Genomic DNA, 15,024 nt, shown 5'->3' on the forward strand with positions numbered 1-15,024 from the left:
TGAATTTTTAAACGCTAAATTACTCCCAAAACCGAATTTTTAGTAAAAAAATGGGTCAAAAGTTTCGTAATATTAAAAGCTATAAGGAAAAATAAAAATAAATCTAAAACTGGCGTTTTCAAAAAAATCGCTAAAATGTGAACACAAAAACCTAACTTTGGCAATAGTTTCGTAAATATTTAACTTAATGAACATTTTTAACTATATATAGCACGTATCCGTAACTTTAGTCGGTTTTTCCGCTAAACTGGCTGCTTTTCTGAAAAGTGGTGGGACAAAAGTTTTTTCAGTTCGAGCTGCTTAATACAGAAAAATGGTGTTCAGCGCCCTAAAACATCGCTTTGATACGCACACACAAACCATAAAAGGACAAACTTTCTCATTTCAAAAATGCTGTTTTTATCTTGATTATTAAAACTTTTTTAACGGAGTATCGGATCGAGATAATTGTGGTGTTGTCGGACGCGTATTTAATGCCAGAATACAACCATGCCATAAAAGTAAGACTTTTTGCTCCACCGGCCCCATCAGCTCCAATATAAGAAACAAATTTTCTCGCACTTTCACCCGCATTTTTCCGGAACCAAGTGACTTTCTAAAACTTTAAGTATGCACAAACTTTTATGAATACGCTTCATTTATTAGGATTCATTTATTAGGATCGAAACATTTAATCTTCTCATTTATTAAATGTATCGCAAGCCTCGGATTGATCACAGTTTTCTTCTCCTGAGGTTGAACATTGCGTCTAATCGAGCTAGACGTTCCGAGGTAACTGATTCGCGCGGATCTAATTCCAATGTGTTAGACTTGCCGCAGAATTGAAGAAGTTTTGAGGTTGAAAACAAAAACATTCTATTTGAAGATATTTTTCTTTACCTTTTCTTTACTGAATGCGAATCGAAGTAAGGGATCTTGTAAGATAGTCGGAGACTTAGGTATTAGAATTAAAATGGCTGGCTTTAGATGAATGCTCAATTGCCTGTATATTTTCGGATGGAAATATATGATTAAAAGAATATGCACAAATTTCCTGGAATTGATTTTCAGGAAACTTCCAATTCCTCCGAATTCACATTCACTGTAGCAACCTGTGGTCTTCTTGCTCTGTGAAATATGAGCTTGGCACAATATTTATCTCCCACCGATTCAATAAACCAATTAAGTTCAATTTTGTGTGTACTTTTAGTTATTTATATTTTCTTTCTTAGAACACGTCTTGTCACTTCAAACTTTTCAATAAGAGAGGGAGTTAAACCAGATCAATAGAACTGAACAACGAGAACAGTGATACCAGAAAAGAGCAGAATACGATATAAATCGATATGAAGTATTTTGTTGGAATTCGTTTGGAAAAGTTGAGTTAACCCTTTTTTCCAAGTTTGGGTGTTTAAGGTTCAACGGCTGGTTGTTTTTACTCCTCGAAAGACCATGAACAGCCACTCGCTGGTGTCACCGTATATCGATCTCACAAAAATGTCTGTCTTTTGGCTCAATGCGCAGTTGTTTATTATCTTGTACAATATTAGTTAATGTGAACATGATATTACTAATGAAAAATAGTATTTACTATGCTATGTTTATTTATGATTTGTCGGATGTTATGTGGTATACCAAAATTGTTCCTATGGGAGCTATGTGATATAGTCGTCCGATTTTGATGAAATTTAAACTGTAATTCAGAAATATTTAACCATTACTATATGTCGAAGAACTAATAGCAAAAATTAAAAAACAGCACGGTTATAATTTTTTTTAATTTATTTTTTCGATTGATCCTATGGGAGCTATATGCTATAGTCGATCCGGCTCGTTCCGACTTATATACTACCTGCAATAGAAAGACAACTTTTGGGAAAGTTTCATGCAGATAGCTTTAAAACTGAGAGACTAGTTTGCGTAGAAACGGACGGACAGGCGGACAGACGGACATGGCTAGATCGACTCGCCTAGTGATGCTGATCAAGAATATATATACTTTATAGGGTCGGAGATGTCTCTTTCACTGCGTTGCAAACTTCTGACTGAAATTATAATACCCTCTGCAAGGGTATAAAAATGTTACGTTTTGACTTGAGTAGCATTCACCGCACTATGTGATTTCGATAAGTCAATCTACATATATTTTTTGCAGTCATCGAGCGCCAGTGACTTAGGCCCATTGTGTAGGCTTATAAACGTAATTATTGCGACATCAACCGTATTAATGTTCTGAAATTGAATGGAAGAAAACATTGAAACTTTGCAATGAAGCCGAACACACGAACTTTCCAGCTACATTTAAATCGGCTTTCAAAGCAACAAACAAATGCTGTAATAAAAGAAGTAAAATTTTGTAAATAGATATTAACAAAGCAAAATGATTTATGTGTCTGCTGCAGTGCGGCCCAGACGCGTCCACTTCAGAGAAGGCTCAAACATTTGCTCAAACTTCTTACTGTAGCATTTGTCGGACTCAAAATTATTTATACCAACCCGTTAATCTAACAGTGTGGCTAGCACAGGAACCAGAAAACAGGACACGGTTTTTAGTCGGCAGTTGTGCAACAGGTAATAGCGGAACTCCCAGGTAAGCGGAATTGTATTTTTGAGGTAATGCATTTGGGAAACGTGGGTGTGCATGACAAATGCATTCGGGCTTACCGACGTGCTCCACAGGAGTTAATATCTTTTTCTGTGTGTGGCCTTGTTGGTTTTCTTTTATCTCATCGGCTCACTTCAGAGGACCACTCCACCAGCTGGTTAATAATAGCAGAACCATGTTGTACGCCAGGATAAGAACGTAGGTTTTAGAATCACAGCGTACCAACCGAATGCACGACTAGTCGTGTGCACAAGGTATGGTATACGCTCTGTACACTTATTTGGTAGCAAATTTATTCAGTACACTTAAACAAAAATATACTTATTTTGCTTCGCTTATTATTATTTATTTCGCATTCTAGCACTTCAATCTAAACCCTATTATATAATGTGCAGGACCTTTCGAAATGTTAATCGTTGCTCATTTACACCCCCCCTATGTAAGCAAACAGCTCCCCTCTTCCTTTATATATGGAAAATAGGAAAACAAAGTTTAGGGAATGTTACAAACATTTTTAGGGAACTTAATCTATTGACAGGGGAACGTAAATTATTTTCTCTCTGTATTATTATCTCTCATTCGTTTGTAGGCCATTAATTTTGTTTTAAAGATATTATAATTTATCTTCAAATATGGAATCAGAACTACCACACAAGGAAAAATATTTAAATAAACAGAAACAACAAATTCTGTTGTATAAAATTGTTATACTTTTTAAACTGTGATTTCACAATTTTTTTATTTTTATTTGTATCTATTTTGTTAATTATTATTGTTTTCAACAACCAAAGACCAAAATGACCTAAAAACTATGAAATTTACCTCAGTTATAAAATTATTGTCCTAAATAGGGTCAAAACTAACTAAAGTACCCAAAAATAATACAAATTTATAAATGTGTTTAGTGCCATTTTAAGGTAATTTTTCACAAAATTTAGTCCATTTCGACAGTTCTTAAGCTATTACTCCTAAAAAAAAGTGTGTTTCCCTGAGCGTAGACCGGCTTACAAATTCCAGAGGTCAAACATTTATTTTTCCGTTGCAGTTTGAATGACAATTCAAATCAAATTTTTTCCGACCAAATAAAGTATATACATTCTTGATCACCTATAAAAGCTAAAGATTTCGGATTTGAAATGCAGATACTGGTGTTACGCAGCGTTAGTTTATCGCAAATCGCAAAACACTAAACAAGTGTAGCACGTCACTCTCAGACATGTTAGACTTAAGCTGAACTCAATGTGTATGTTTTGGTCTTATCTATTGATAGACACAAAATTTTTCAAAATCGAGATATTTTTTTAGGAGGTATAAGGCTGTTGAGTCCTCTGCTGCCGCTCTGGCCCAGCTCGGCCGCTGTTTGTAAAAGCTTCAAAAATTAAAAAAATAATACTTAAAAACTATGCGCTTCAAAGCCAAAATTAAGTTTATCAATTTACCATATACATTGATCATTTACGAAGCCAACAAGCTAGCAAAGTCAACAACTCGCCGCTAAATCTATTTTATACGCAGCCCATGAAAGTAACTACCAAATGTACTATATGCAAATAAGAAGCTTAGACTGTACTATTATTTTTATTCCTAAGCTTTTTCACGGGGAAGTGAAGAGTTCCAATTTAATGGGTCGCCTTTCAGTGCCGAATAGAATTTCTAGGAACTATATTCCTCCTATTTTGAACCATTGTCGTTCAAACTGAACCTTTTGGAGTTCTATGAAATGACTATAATAATCTCTACCGAATCATTTCTACCACCGTCTAAATACCAATTTTGAAAGCATTAATCTTATCTTACTTCGCACGAAATCAGTATTTAGCATTTTGTTTCGTATTTTTTTTTAATTCTCTCGATCTTGTTTTACGCCGCCAGGAGCTCTAGCGTGTTGGTGCCGTAAGGGCCACTTGTAGGTACTGACAATAGTGCATAAACGTCCAAGAATAAAAAAAAGCAAGAAAGGCTGTAGTCGGGTTTTCGACTATTAGATACCCGTTACTCAGCAATCGAAGTTTAGGTGGCGCCATCTGTCGAACTGCATAGTTAACTCTAGAAGCTAAGAGCGTGCAGATCCGCCACCAGTATTTCTGTGTCAAAAGTAGGGTAAATTCGAATTTTTTTGATTCAAGTACGAAAGGCAATATTCAAGTACGAAATATTCAATCCCGAAGTTCTACATTTGAGAATGAACGTCATCAGTCCAAGTACTCAAAAGTGCTTGAAGAACGTGCGAAAGATATTGGTTTGACTACGAAAAATTCTTTATGCAAGTGAAAAAGTTTCTTAGTTTAGGTTTTATAAAAATATTTTTTGTCTCTTTCTCTATTTTTATTTTTTCTTTGTTTCCATATGAAATTAGAATGACAGGGAACATGATAAACTTATAAGTACAGGAAACAAAAAAACTTATATTGTTCACTGCAAGTAGGCCCAACCGGGATTGGAACCGTGGCCCTTGGATTCTATGACGCATTAGCCGGTTGCGCCACACTGGCATGACAATTTATTATGTGCTAAGCCCGTATAAGAATTAAAAACAATTTGCAATCAAACAGCTTTTATTAGCTATACTTTTGAGGTCAACTAGATAAAAATTTAAATTAAAGCAGAACGTTTGCAAAAAATAACATAAAAACCAAAAAAAATAATAAATTGATTACTTTGTCTGGGATTTGAGCGCGGGATCTTAATAGCTTACCCAATGGTTAATGTTCCAAGACACTTACCCTCTAGTCCAATCATTGTAAGAACGAAATATTCTTGTTTTAAACTAAAAGTTTTCGTTTTTTTTTTAAATCAATAGCTTTTAATAGAGTTTACAATTTTTAATAACTCTGTTATTATTTACAAACACTATAAGCAGGGTTGGAACGAAAAATATCGTTGTGTATTAAAATACATTTCAAACTATTATTATCATGTAGGATCCGTACTTATTCTGTAAACGTTCATCCTAAAAATTATAAGTAATATTCGGCCGATTTTCAAGTACGCCCGTACTAAAATTATTCGTAGTACTTCTTTCTGGGTGTAAGGTCTCGGGTTCGTTTCTCAGTCGAGGCAAATGATTTCATGTAACACGTAAAATAATAATATAACAATTTATTATGAATTATAAGTTTAACTCAAACTGAGTAAATTGAACTTAAACTGAGAATTTTTGATCTTGAATTTTTTTGAGTAAGAATACCCTCAGATTCAGTGCAATATACATGATCAATTTTTAAGATTTTAGTAATAATAATTGATGATCCGATTAAGAGATCAAAAAATTAATCGGATTATTGATACAAGCTGTTTTTTTTAGATAAATAATTAAAAGGCTTTAATGCTTATCAAAAATGGTTGTTTTTTAAATAAATAATTAAGAAACTATAATGGTTGTAAAAAAAAAAAAACAATGAAAATAACATTTCTTGATTTATTCAGTTATCTTAATTAATTATATTAATTTCAAAGTTAATTTTAAGAAAGGGGCAAAATATCTTCTAATCTTAGCAGTAAGCTTTCAGATTTTCTTTCTGTCTTTTTAAGCAGTTTTATTACAAACAGAACTAAATAAATGAAATACAAATAACGATTATAAACAATAAAAAAAACATCGTGGAGCTCTGTAATAAATATTTTTTAACAAGTTAAAAAATGTTTTTTTTTTTAAATTATGTATTAGGTAAGTAAAGTAAATGTGTCTGAATTTTGAAGTAAACAGTTTGAGACAGTAGTGGCTACTAAACTTTAATATTTTCGCATTACTTCTACCAGTAAGTTTAGGGCAATTTGCAGGACCTTTCGAAATGTTAATCGTTGCACATTTACATCCCGCCTATGTGAGCAAACAGCTTCTCTCTTCCTTAACATATGGAAACTTTCCAATCTCAGAGAGCCACACGCGCACAAGCATAAATGGAGGCCAGTGATGCCATTTCAGCATTTTTTCAGACAGATCTGTCTTTTCCTTTTTTTTTTTTTAAATTATTATTATTATTATTTATTAGCCTTTAAACTTCACCAATCGTATGTTATTGAGAAAATTCTGACGTTCAGAAATTGATAATTATAATTCTCAACTTGACGATATACTCATTTTAAATACAGATTTTATCCCAGAACTCACATTGAGGATATTTGTACTCATTTTAAGAGTTATGTTGATCTCTATATGAGAAAAAAAAATTATAATAAGGAGACAAAATGTATTCAAAATCCATAGTCTAGCGGTCTGAGATGTCCGTACCAGGAAGCCAACTCCCAAAGTATTAAAGTTCGCCTTTTAAAAAAAATAGTTGTGCGTCTTTTGCTCACTGGCAAGCTAGAATGTGCGTGGACGAGTGGGCAAGGTCCCCGGGCTCAATTCTCAGTCGAGGCATGTGCTTTCTCATAAAAGTATTTCGTAAGTAAAATGATTTCATTTAACACGAAAACTAAATAATATAACAATTAAATAGTAACCTATAAACGATCTAATATAGCTCTACAAGTGGACAAAAAATATCGAAGCTCGTTATTAAAATTCTACTATGTATGTAAAACAAACAATAAAATTAAAAGAAAATGTTTTTGGCCGATTGATTTTGGACATTTTGGGCCTTGAAAAAATCACTTATGTACTATATTTGAGTTTTTTCGTTCTTGAAAATGTTTACTCAAACTGAGAATTTTTGATCTTGGATTTTTTGGGTACGAATCAAGTGGAATATATGTAATTGATTATTTTCTCTGTGTGGCTATTAAATAATATGAGCATGTTGCCCTTCCTTTAATAATAAATATAAAAATAAATAAAACTATAATTGTTTTGGCTTAAGATTTTATGTCCTGTTTTCTTTAATTTTCTTAAAATTTTTTTCTTATATCCTTTTTTTCGCTCCCATCTTTCCTTTTTTTGAAGCCAGTAGATTTGGCAACACTGATGGAGGCACACACCTAAACACCAGCTTAGCTCGACAAAAAAGAAAATGGAAAGGTTCATGCAGCCCGTTCTGGCATAGCCATATCCTTTTTCCTGGCTTTGTACACGAAATGGCAGAAAAGGAATTTTCAAACATATCGTATATACAAAATGCAAACATGTCTGGCAAACACAAGTCCCATAAATGTTTTGTGCCCCTCCGTAGGGGAAATGGCAGGGGGTGTAGTACGGCTAGTGATAAAAACTTGCAAAAAATATTTTCATATGTGAAAATGTGTAAAGTTTAAAAGTTGTTCTGAACCGTTCGTGGCTACTGGCTCCTGGTCTGATACTCCTTTCGTTGTTTTACCTTCTATTCCAGCCGCTTTTTTGGGCTCTTCTGTTTACACTGTGTGAGCATCAGGTGATGTGGCAAAAGAAATTACAACAAATCCATTTGTAAAATTGCAAAACGAGACCGACGCACCTCCTCCGCTTATCCCGTTCTCTTTGATGGCCCTTTCGGTCTTCTTTTTCGGCCATTCAGCAGCGATATGTGCTGCGCTGGAGGACTTCAGCCAGCTGCGACTAGCACCGTTTTGGGTGCGCTTTTGGGAAAGAACAGATTCGCATTTGTTGACTTTATAATCTTATTATATTACGGTATTTCTTGCGACAGTCATCAATGATAAGTTTACCACGCAGGGAAGAAGATATTTCCGACCCCATGAAATGTTTATATTCTTGATCAGCATATCTAGACGATATAGTTGAAATAGCCATGTCCGTCTGTCAGTCTGCCAGTCTTTCCTACCGTTTCCACGCAAAATATTCTCCTATTTTCAAAGTCTTTTTCCTACACTAATAAAATTTCTGAAATATAGAAAAATATTCTTTTTTTCTACATTTCAGGAAAAATTTATAAAATGTGGAAAATCATTTCTGAATTTTATTTTTTTTTCTTAAAACATAATTTTTTGAAAATATTTTCTTAAATATAGGAATTTGTATTTTTCTGTCTCAAATGTAAGTTTAAGGAGTTTTTTATTACTGCAGTTCTCTGATTTTCTAAATTGTCAGTTAAAATTTTCTAGCTTTCAGAATAAAAATACACTAGCCTTTATTAAAATTAAAAAAAACGCCCTTGAAATAAGATACATTTTTTCATATATTAAAATTTAATTTTCTAAAGAATTGAAACTTTTCTAAAAACCGTCCCTATTAAAATTAGAAAATAAATTTTTAAAAAGTTTTGCCTCGGAACTCCAAACAATGCATAGCTATTTTGGTCCCGGGTTCAATACCTCGACAGGCATACTAATTTTTTTTTGTTAATGTTTTTGTTTTTATTTCGGTAACGATCTGTTTTTATTTTAATTTGTAACTAATAGACTGATTCCATTTCCGCATTAGTGGACTTTCGAAATTTGCCTGATTCTATTGGCGCATTAGCATTTAGTTAATGCTACTCCGACACTTGAGTGGCACGAACAGCTGATCTTTTTTCTTTTGAATTGTCATAAATCTTCGATGCTCAACAGGACATCCATAATGCGACCGAGGCATTTGACAACTTGGACGACAAGGAAGCGGACCTGATGGTGTTTGTTTGACGGGTTTGCAAAGGAGACCACCACAGTTTCTAAAATAAAAACCAAGGATTCCCGAGTATGTGGGAATTTTTTCTGTCCAGAGATGCAGCAGTAATGCATTGCTAACCTGCGCTTGCATTTGTTTTCAGTCATTTTTGGATTTTATATTCAAAAGAAATCAAAAATTGCGCCATCCTTGCATAAAAAACCTGCTGTTTTAGTGGTGGCATTAACGAAATATCGTTAAAAGTCAGTATTTTACGGTATTTTTTCTAAAATTGTTCGGGGCGAATAATTTTTTATCGCATTTATTTTATATTAAGCCCTATGGGATTCTCTGTGTAAATAAATGAGCAGTCTAATGCGTTTTAATGCGCCAATGGAATCCGGTTATAAGACTATAAAAGACTAGTTAAGAAAAGCAATTCTATTGAATACTTGTTTTTTTGAATACGTATACGGGCCTTATGCATGGTCGAATGTGATACCAGTGTGGCTCAACCGTCTAATGCGTCTACGCACCCAAGGGGTCCGCGTTTCTCGAATCCCGCTTGAGTCATCTCCGAAAAAGAAGTAAGTTTGTTTTTATTATAGTTTATCGTATTTACTTTACTTTCATTCTAGTTACAGAGAAGTTTAAGATAATGGTCGAGGCGACACATATACTATACTTCCGTTAACATATATACCAGGCACCACCCCTCCTCCTCACTAAGCTCAAGATTTTTTTAAGGAACTCAATTTTTCTAAAATATATAAAAATTTTTCTACATTAAAAATTAATAATATAGGAATATAACCCAAAAATCAAAACCAAAGTCGATTTTCTAAAATCAAAGGCGATTTTCTATGTTTAAAATTTTTTTTGAGTGTATTATTTTAATCAATCGAATAACTTAAAAAAATTATTTGTAATTATTATACATATTATTATTTTAAATGCTTGCAAGATTATATAACCTTTGAATTACCGATGTAATTATTGCGCAACCGGTTACTATGATCAAGAACAGCCTCTGCCGGAATCCTGACCTGTGCTCATCGCTTAGTTACATAGAGATGTAAAATAGTTCTTTAAAGTTTTAAAAAATTATTCACAAAATGAGCTGATCTGATCTGTGAAATTCAACGTTTAATAAAAGAGATGAGTCAATGATGTCACTAAAATTGAAAATAAAAGGTACTGAGAAAGTTTTTCTTTAGTTTTCTAGTGCCTCAACACTCTTATCGAATTTTACCAATTAAACAGCTGCAGACCTTTTTGATCAGCTTGCCCCTGTATTTATGAGCTCAAAACTGAAGGTAGTAGGTACTACCTCGCTGTTATTTTCCTGGACCAACACTCATCTTGCTAAAGTTACCCTTACCTGACTCAATCCAAGGCCCAAAACATTCATCAATTTGTTAGTTGAACCCGGCAGAAGCAAAATCACTAGTGACAGCAGAGTTGCAGCACCAGAGGAGTGTTTTGACAATAAGATATTTGGTACTCACTTTGGCAGTTATGTCTGGCAGTTTTTCTTCCAAGTATTCTTACCCTTAAATGAGCCGATGTGTTTTATTAAGAACAATGTACATGTGTTGCGTAATATGATTTCATAATCTTGTTTATGAACAAGAAAAGGCTATAATAAAATACACCGACTGCCTTAAAGTTTTCAACCCAATTTATAGAGACAACGATTTTTGCATAGATCGGATCTGATGGTGAGCAAAATGCTTTCTTCAGAAAGCAGAAACTAGTACACTACCAGTACCTAGGGAAACATTGAAACGAACATGTTTCGAGCTGCTCCGGAGGCAACGGCAGCTTGGATATAAATTTTCTGGAGTAAGTGAAGGGCCCCATGCCGGCCCTACTCGGGTTGCAACTCGCAGTTCTCCCATCGCTTCTGGTCAGCAAACTACACACGTCAAATTTCAAACCAGTTCGCCTGCCACAGGACATGCAACAAACGGCCAACTTCCAGACACAGGCAGCCGGAAAAAATGCCAGCAGCAAAATGTGGGAGCCATGTTGCCAGACTCCGTCGGAATTTGCAAGAGGGCGGGGTGGCTGGAGCAGCTCCAGCAGCTACAACAGCTGGCATCTTTTTTGTATGCCTTGGCCGCCTTCTATCTTCTATCTTATTTCACGGCATCGGTCAGGGCAACAATGAAAAAGGCCACCTGAGGAGGTTGGGGCAAAGGAATTCCTGTGCTCAGGTTTATGCATAGCTCCTGCATTCGCAACTGAAATGCTTGTGATTTAAATTTAAAGAGTCGTAGAAATGGCTGAGGGTCAACATAGTTTCTTGCTTGAATTTTTTTTTTAAATTTAATTTAACTTAATTTAATTTGTTTCGCTTTATCCCACAGGCTAGGTCAAGCCCTTTAGTTATGGCACCAGCCACTTTGCGGACAATAGCTTTAACATTAATAATTTTGTTTTACATACAAACATTATAAAGACTTAAACATAAAACATACACAAGAAAACATTTTTAACGCAATGACTGTTAGCTAAAATTATTGTAAAAAGTGAAAAACATTTAAAAAGAAAAAAGGACAAAAAATGATTAAATTAAAATTGAAAGTTAAACATTAAATCAAGGCTAAAGGAATTAAGGAAGACATTACCTGAAACGGAATTGTTTGCCTTAAACTTCGTTTAAGGTCATGTTTGTAGGCCGATTCCATTGGCGCATTAAAACGCATTTAGCCTAACGCGCAATTTATTTAAACAGGGAAACCCATACGGCTAAATGATGCTTTTAAAATAAATGCGATAAGTAAATGCGATTTAAAATCAATCGCCCCGAACATTTTTAGAAAATATACCAGAAAACACTGATTTTAAACGATTTTTCGTAAGTGCCACCTCTATAGCAGCTGGGTTTTATGCAAGGATGGCGCAGTATTTGATTTCTTTCGAATATAAAATCTATTTTGATTAAAAATTACCGAAAACAATGGCAAGCGCAGCAAATCCTGCTCGCAGGTCCACAATGCATTACTGCTGCATCTCTGACAGGAAAATACTCCCACATATACGGGGATCCTTCCCCTTTTTTTAGAAACTGTGGTGCAATACCCGTCAAAAAACACGCCATCAGCTTCCCTTTCTATTCGCCCAAGTTGGCAAATGCCCCGATAGCATTATGGTTGACCTGCCGAGCACTGAAGATATCCGTAAACTTGCTCATATTCATGATTTTTAATTCATTTCGTTTTGACTTGCGACAATTGAAAAGTAAACAAACCCAGATAAGCTGTTCGTGCCAATCACATTTCCAAGAAGCGTTAGTTTAAAGCTAAACCCGCCAATCAAATCAGGCACATTTAAAAAACGACTAATGCGCCTATGGAATCAGGCTATTAATATTAACTTTTTTTCTTTTGGTGGGCTTAAACAAATTTGTCTTAGTTATAAATTTTTTGTCAAAATACTTATGCCAACACAAGAAACTACCAATTAATATATATCTTTTACGTATCTATAAAAAAATATGTGTGATTCTTGTTGTTATTTTCTTTAGTGCCGACTAGTGTATATTCCAACTTAAACTCTTCCCCGAGACTAAAATAATTTTAGTGCAATTCCCCGCAAATTATTTCAAGTTGTCTAGCCCCGACTTTTCCCAATGAAAAGTTTCTCGGCCCAACAATAACTGCAGCTGCTCATCACGCCCAACTTTTACTGTCTGCCGCCCAGCCTCAACCCCCCAGTTACCCCAAGTCCGCCCATCACCTGTGCCATCTGTCGTTCGAGCAGGCAGCTTCCCCCTCATTTTTAGCAGATCCAAGCTTACGTTAGGTTGGGGAATTGCAAATAAATATTTCAACTGCAGTTGCAGATTATTTTAGTGCTACGGCAAACTCGGAAAGTCGTAACAATGCGGAATGGTAGCAACTGAGGCAAACAGGTAGCCGAAACTGCTGAGACGGGACGGGAGTTCCAGAGGAGCTACTGGGGAACGGCAACTTAGCTTAGATTTCTCCTGGGACCTATGATAAAGTGCGCCCCATAATGAAGACGAAATATGGAGCTGCAGAGATGTGCAAACTTTATGGGGTGTTTGGGCAGGTCGCCCACTGTTTATTTAGCCTCGCACTATTTCAATTTGTATCTGCTTGTGTTCGTTTGATTACTTTCTGTTCAGGCTGTAGTTCCTCAGATAGATGCCGGCCAGAACCTCCTGGATGCGGCGACGCCGCTTGTCCTGCATTATGATCGAGACCAGGTGCTTGGGACTCAGACCACGGTTGGTCTGGCGCTCGACGGCCTCGACCACGTCCTCGCTGATCTCATCCACCTCGCGATCGTCGTCAGCCTGGGCAGCCTGGACAGCCTGGGAAGCCTGGGCAGCCTGGACAGCCTGGGTGGAATCCTCAGAGCTGGGAGCCCCGATTACGTCCTCTGCCGCGTTCACCACTTCGGAGTCGTCCTCGAACAGGCTGCCATCGGCAAGGTCGTCCAGACTGAGGCCCTGCAGCAAATCGGCGATGGAGGGCACGAAGGCGCTGCGGCGCGAACTGGTGGAGTTGGAGCTGTTGGAACTGCTGGCCGGCAGGTAGATGCCCTGCATGTTGTTGGGGTTGATGATCAAGTAGGTGGGTCCGCCACCGGCACTGTTCAGGTATTCCATTCCGGGAAACTGCGGGGGTGGACGGCTGGGCGGAGGGGGTGGCTGGTAGTACGGGTAGTAGGGGTAGTGCGGGTTGTGCGGGTGGTGGTGGTGGTGTCTATCCAAGTCGTGGTCCGAGCTCGGGCTGGGCTGCTGCACTATTATGATGGGCTGCTGGGTGTTTCGATGGCTCTCCTGGTGCTCTCCGCGCTTGATGTTCCACAGCAAACGGGGAACGATCTTCGAGAAGGCTGTAAGCAACAGGAGGCCGGACTAGAATCCTTTTGTCTAAAAGCAAGTTGGCTTACCATTCTCCTTTCCGTGATTGGCGCTAAAGGTTTGCTGGGCAGCACACAAGGCAAACAGAGTTGCCAGAGAAATCAAGACGCTAAGGGTTCTCATGGTATGTCAATCATAAGCTTCTGTAGATGACTGTGTTCAACCACTGTACGTCTACTGGCTTTTATACATCTGCTAAGGCTTAGCCATGGGTCAGGTGCTATATTCACAGTTGATCTAGGTAACTGGGGATTCTTGCAATTTATCCGTATCGGCTCGTAAATCAATTTTAGGCCCAAAGCTCTGCTGTCGTCCGTTTATCACACTCGTAAAAAATTTGACTGAGACTTTGACTGCCGGCCCTTTCACCCTCGGTCGAATTCATGACCCATTTATAATCAAATAGTCTTTTAGAGATTAATCGCAGAGATGTGTATTTCTAGTCGCTTTGGGAGCTTACGTCTTCGGTTTATAGTCGTATTTATTATCAGTGTATACACGCCGGTAGTTGGCCAGATCGGACTATTTGCGAGGGTACATTAACCTCTTCATTGGATTCACTGATTGGTGTTCATTGAACTTTTGGAGAGTTTAAAAAAATGTGGGGGGATTGAACTCTTTTCATTAAAGGCAATCGAAATAAACTTAGTAATGTCTAAATACATATGTACATTCGTCTTCAAAATAAACTACAGGCAGTGAAATTATTTTATACGTATGAATTCAATACTAAATATTATATAACCTGAACTTAGTAGTTTAATTTCTTAACCGAAGAGTCAACAATTTTTGTTTGATTTTAGACTATTACACCCAGAGAAAAACTCCTCAGTAAAATGAAATATTATAATATTTGAATTAACATTGTTTTCAAAATATAAACTTACTTAAAATCAACTAAGAACATGATAATAGTATTATTAACATATTTTATTAATTTAACCAAAGAAAATTGTAGATTTCAATTTTTTTTATACAAATCTTAATTATTTCATACTAAAAAATAAAAATGAAAGTGTAATACACTTTGATTTAATCAAACCACCCCTAAGTCCGTACCGAAAATATTTAATTCAA

The 15,024-nt window shown here is 36.2% G+C and overlaps 1 protein-coding gene across 1 annotated transcript; it reads right to left on the reverse strand.

Moving 5' to 3' along the window:
* Positions 1-13,188: 13,188 nt before the first annotated feature.
* Positions 13,189-14,080, reverse strand: LOC128253094 (uncharacterized). Its single transcript, XM_052981244.1, has 3 exons — positions 13,977-14,080; positions 13,456-13,919; positions 13,189-13,401 (listed from the first exon to the last, which is right to left on the reverse strand). Exons 1-3 carry the CDS (start codon positions 14,068-14,070, stop codon positions 13,189-13,191), a joined length of 771 nt encoding a protein of 256 aa, XP_052837204.1. The 5' UTR covers positions 14,071-14,080.
* Positions 14,081-15,024: the final 944 nt, after the last annotated feature.

This window comes from Drosophila gunungcola, assembly GCF_025200985.1.
Source record: "Drosophila gunungcola strain Sukarami chromosome 2L unlocalized genomic scaffold, Dgunungcola_SK_2 000007F, whole genome shotgun sequence".
Classification (NCBI taxonomy): domain Eukaryota; kingdom Metazoa; phylum Arthropoda; class Insecta; order Diptera; family Drosophilidae; genus Drosophila; species Drosophila gunungcola.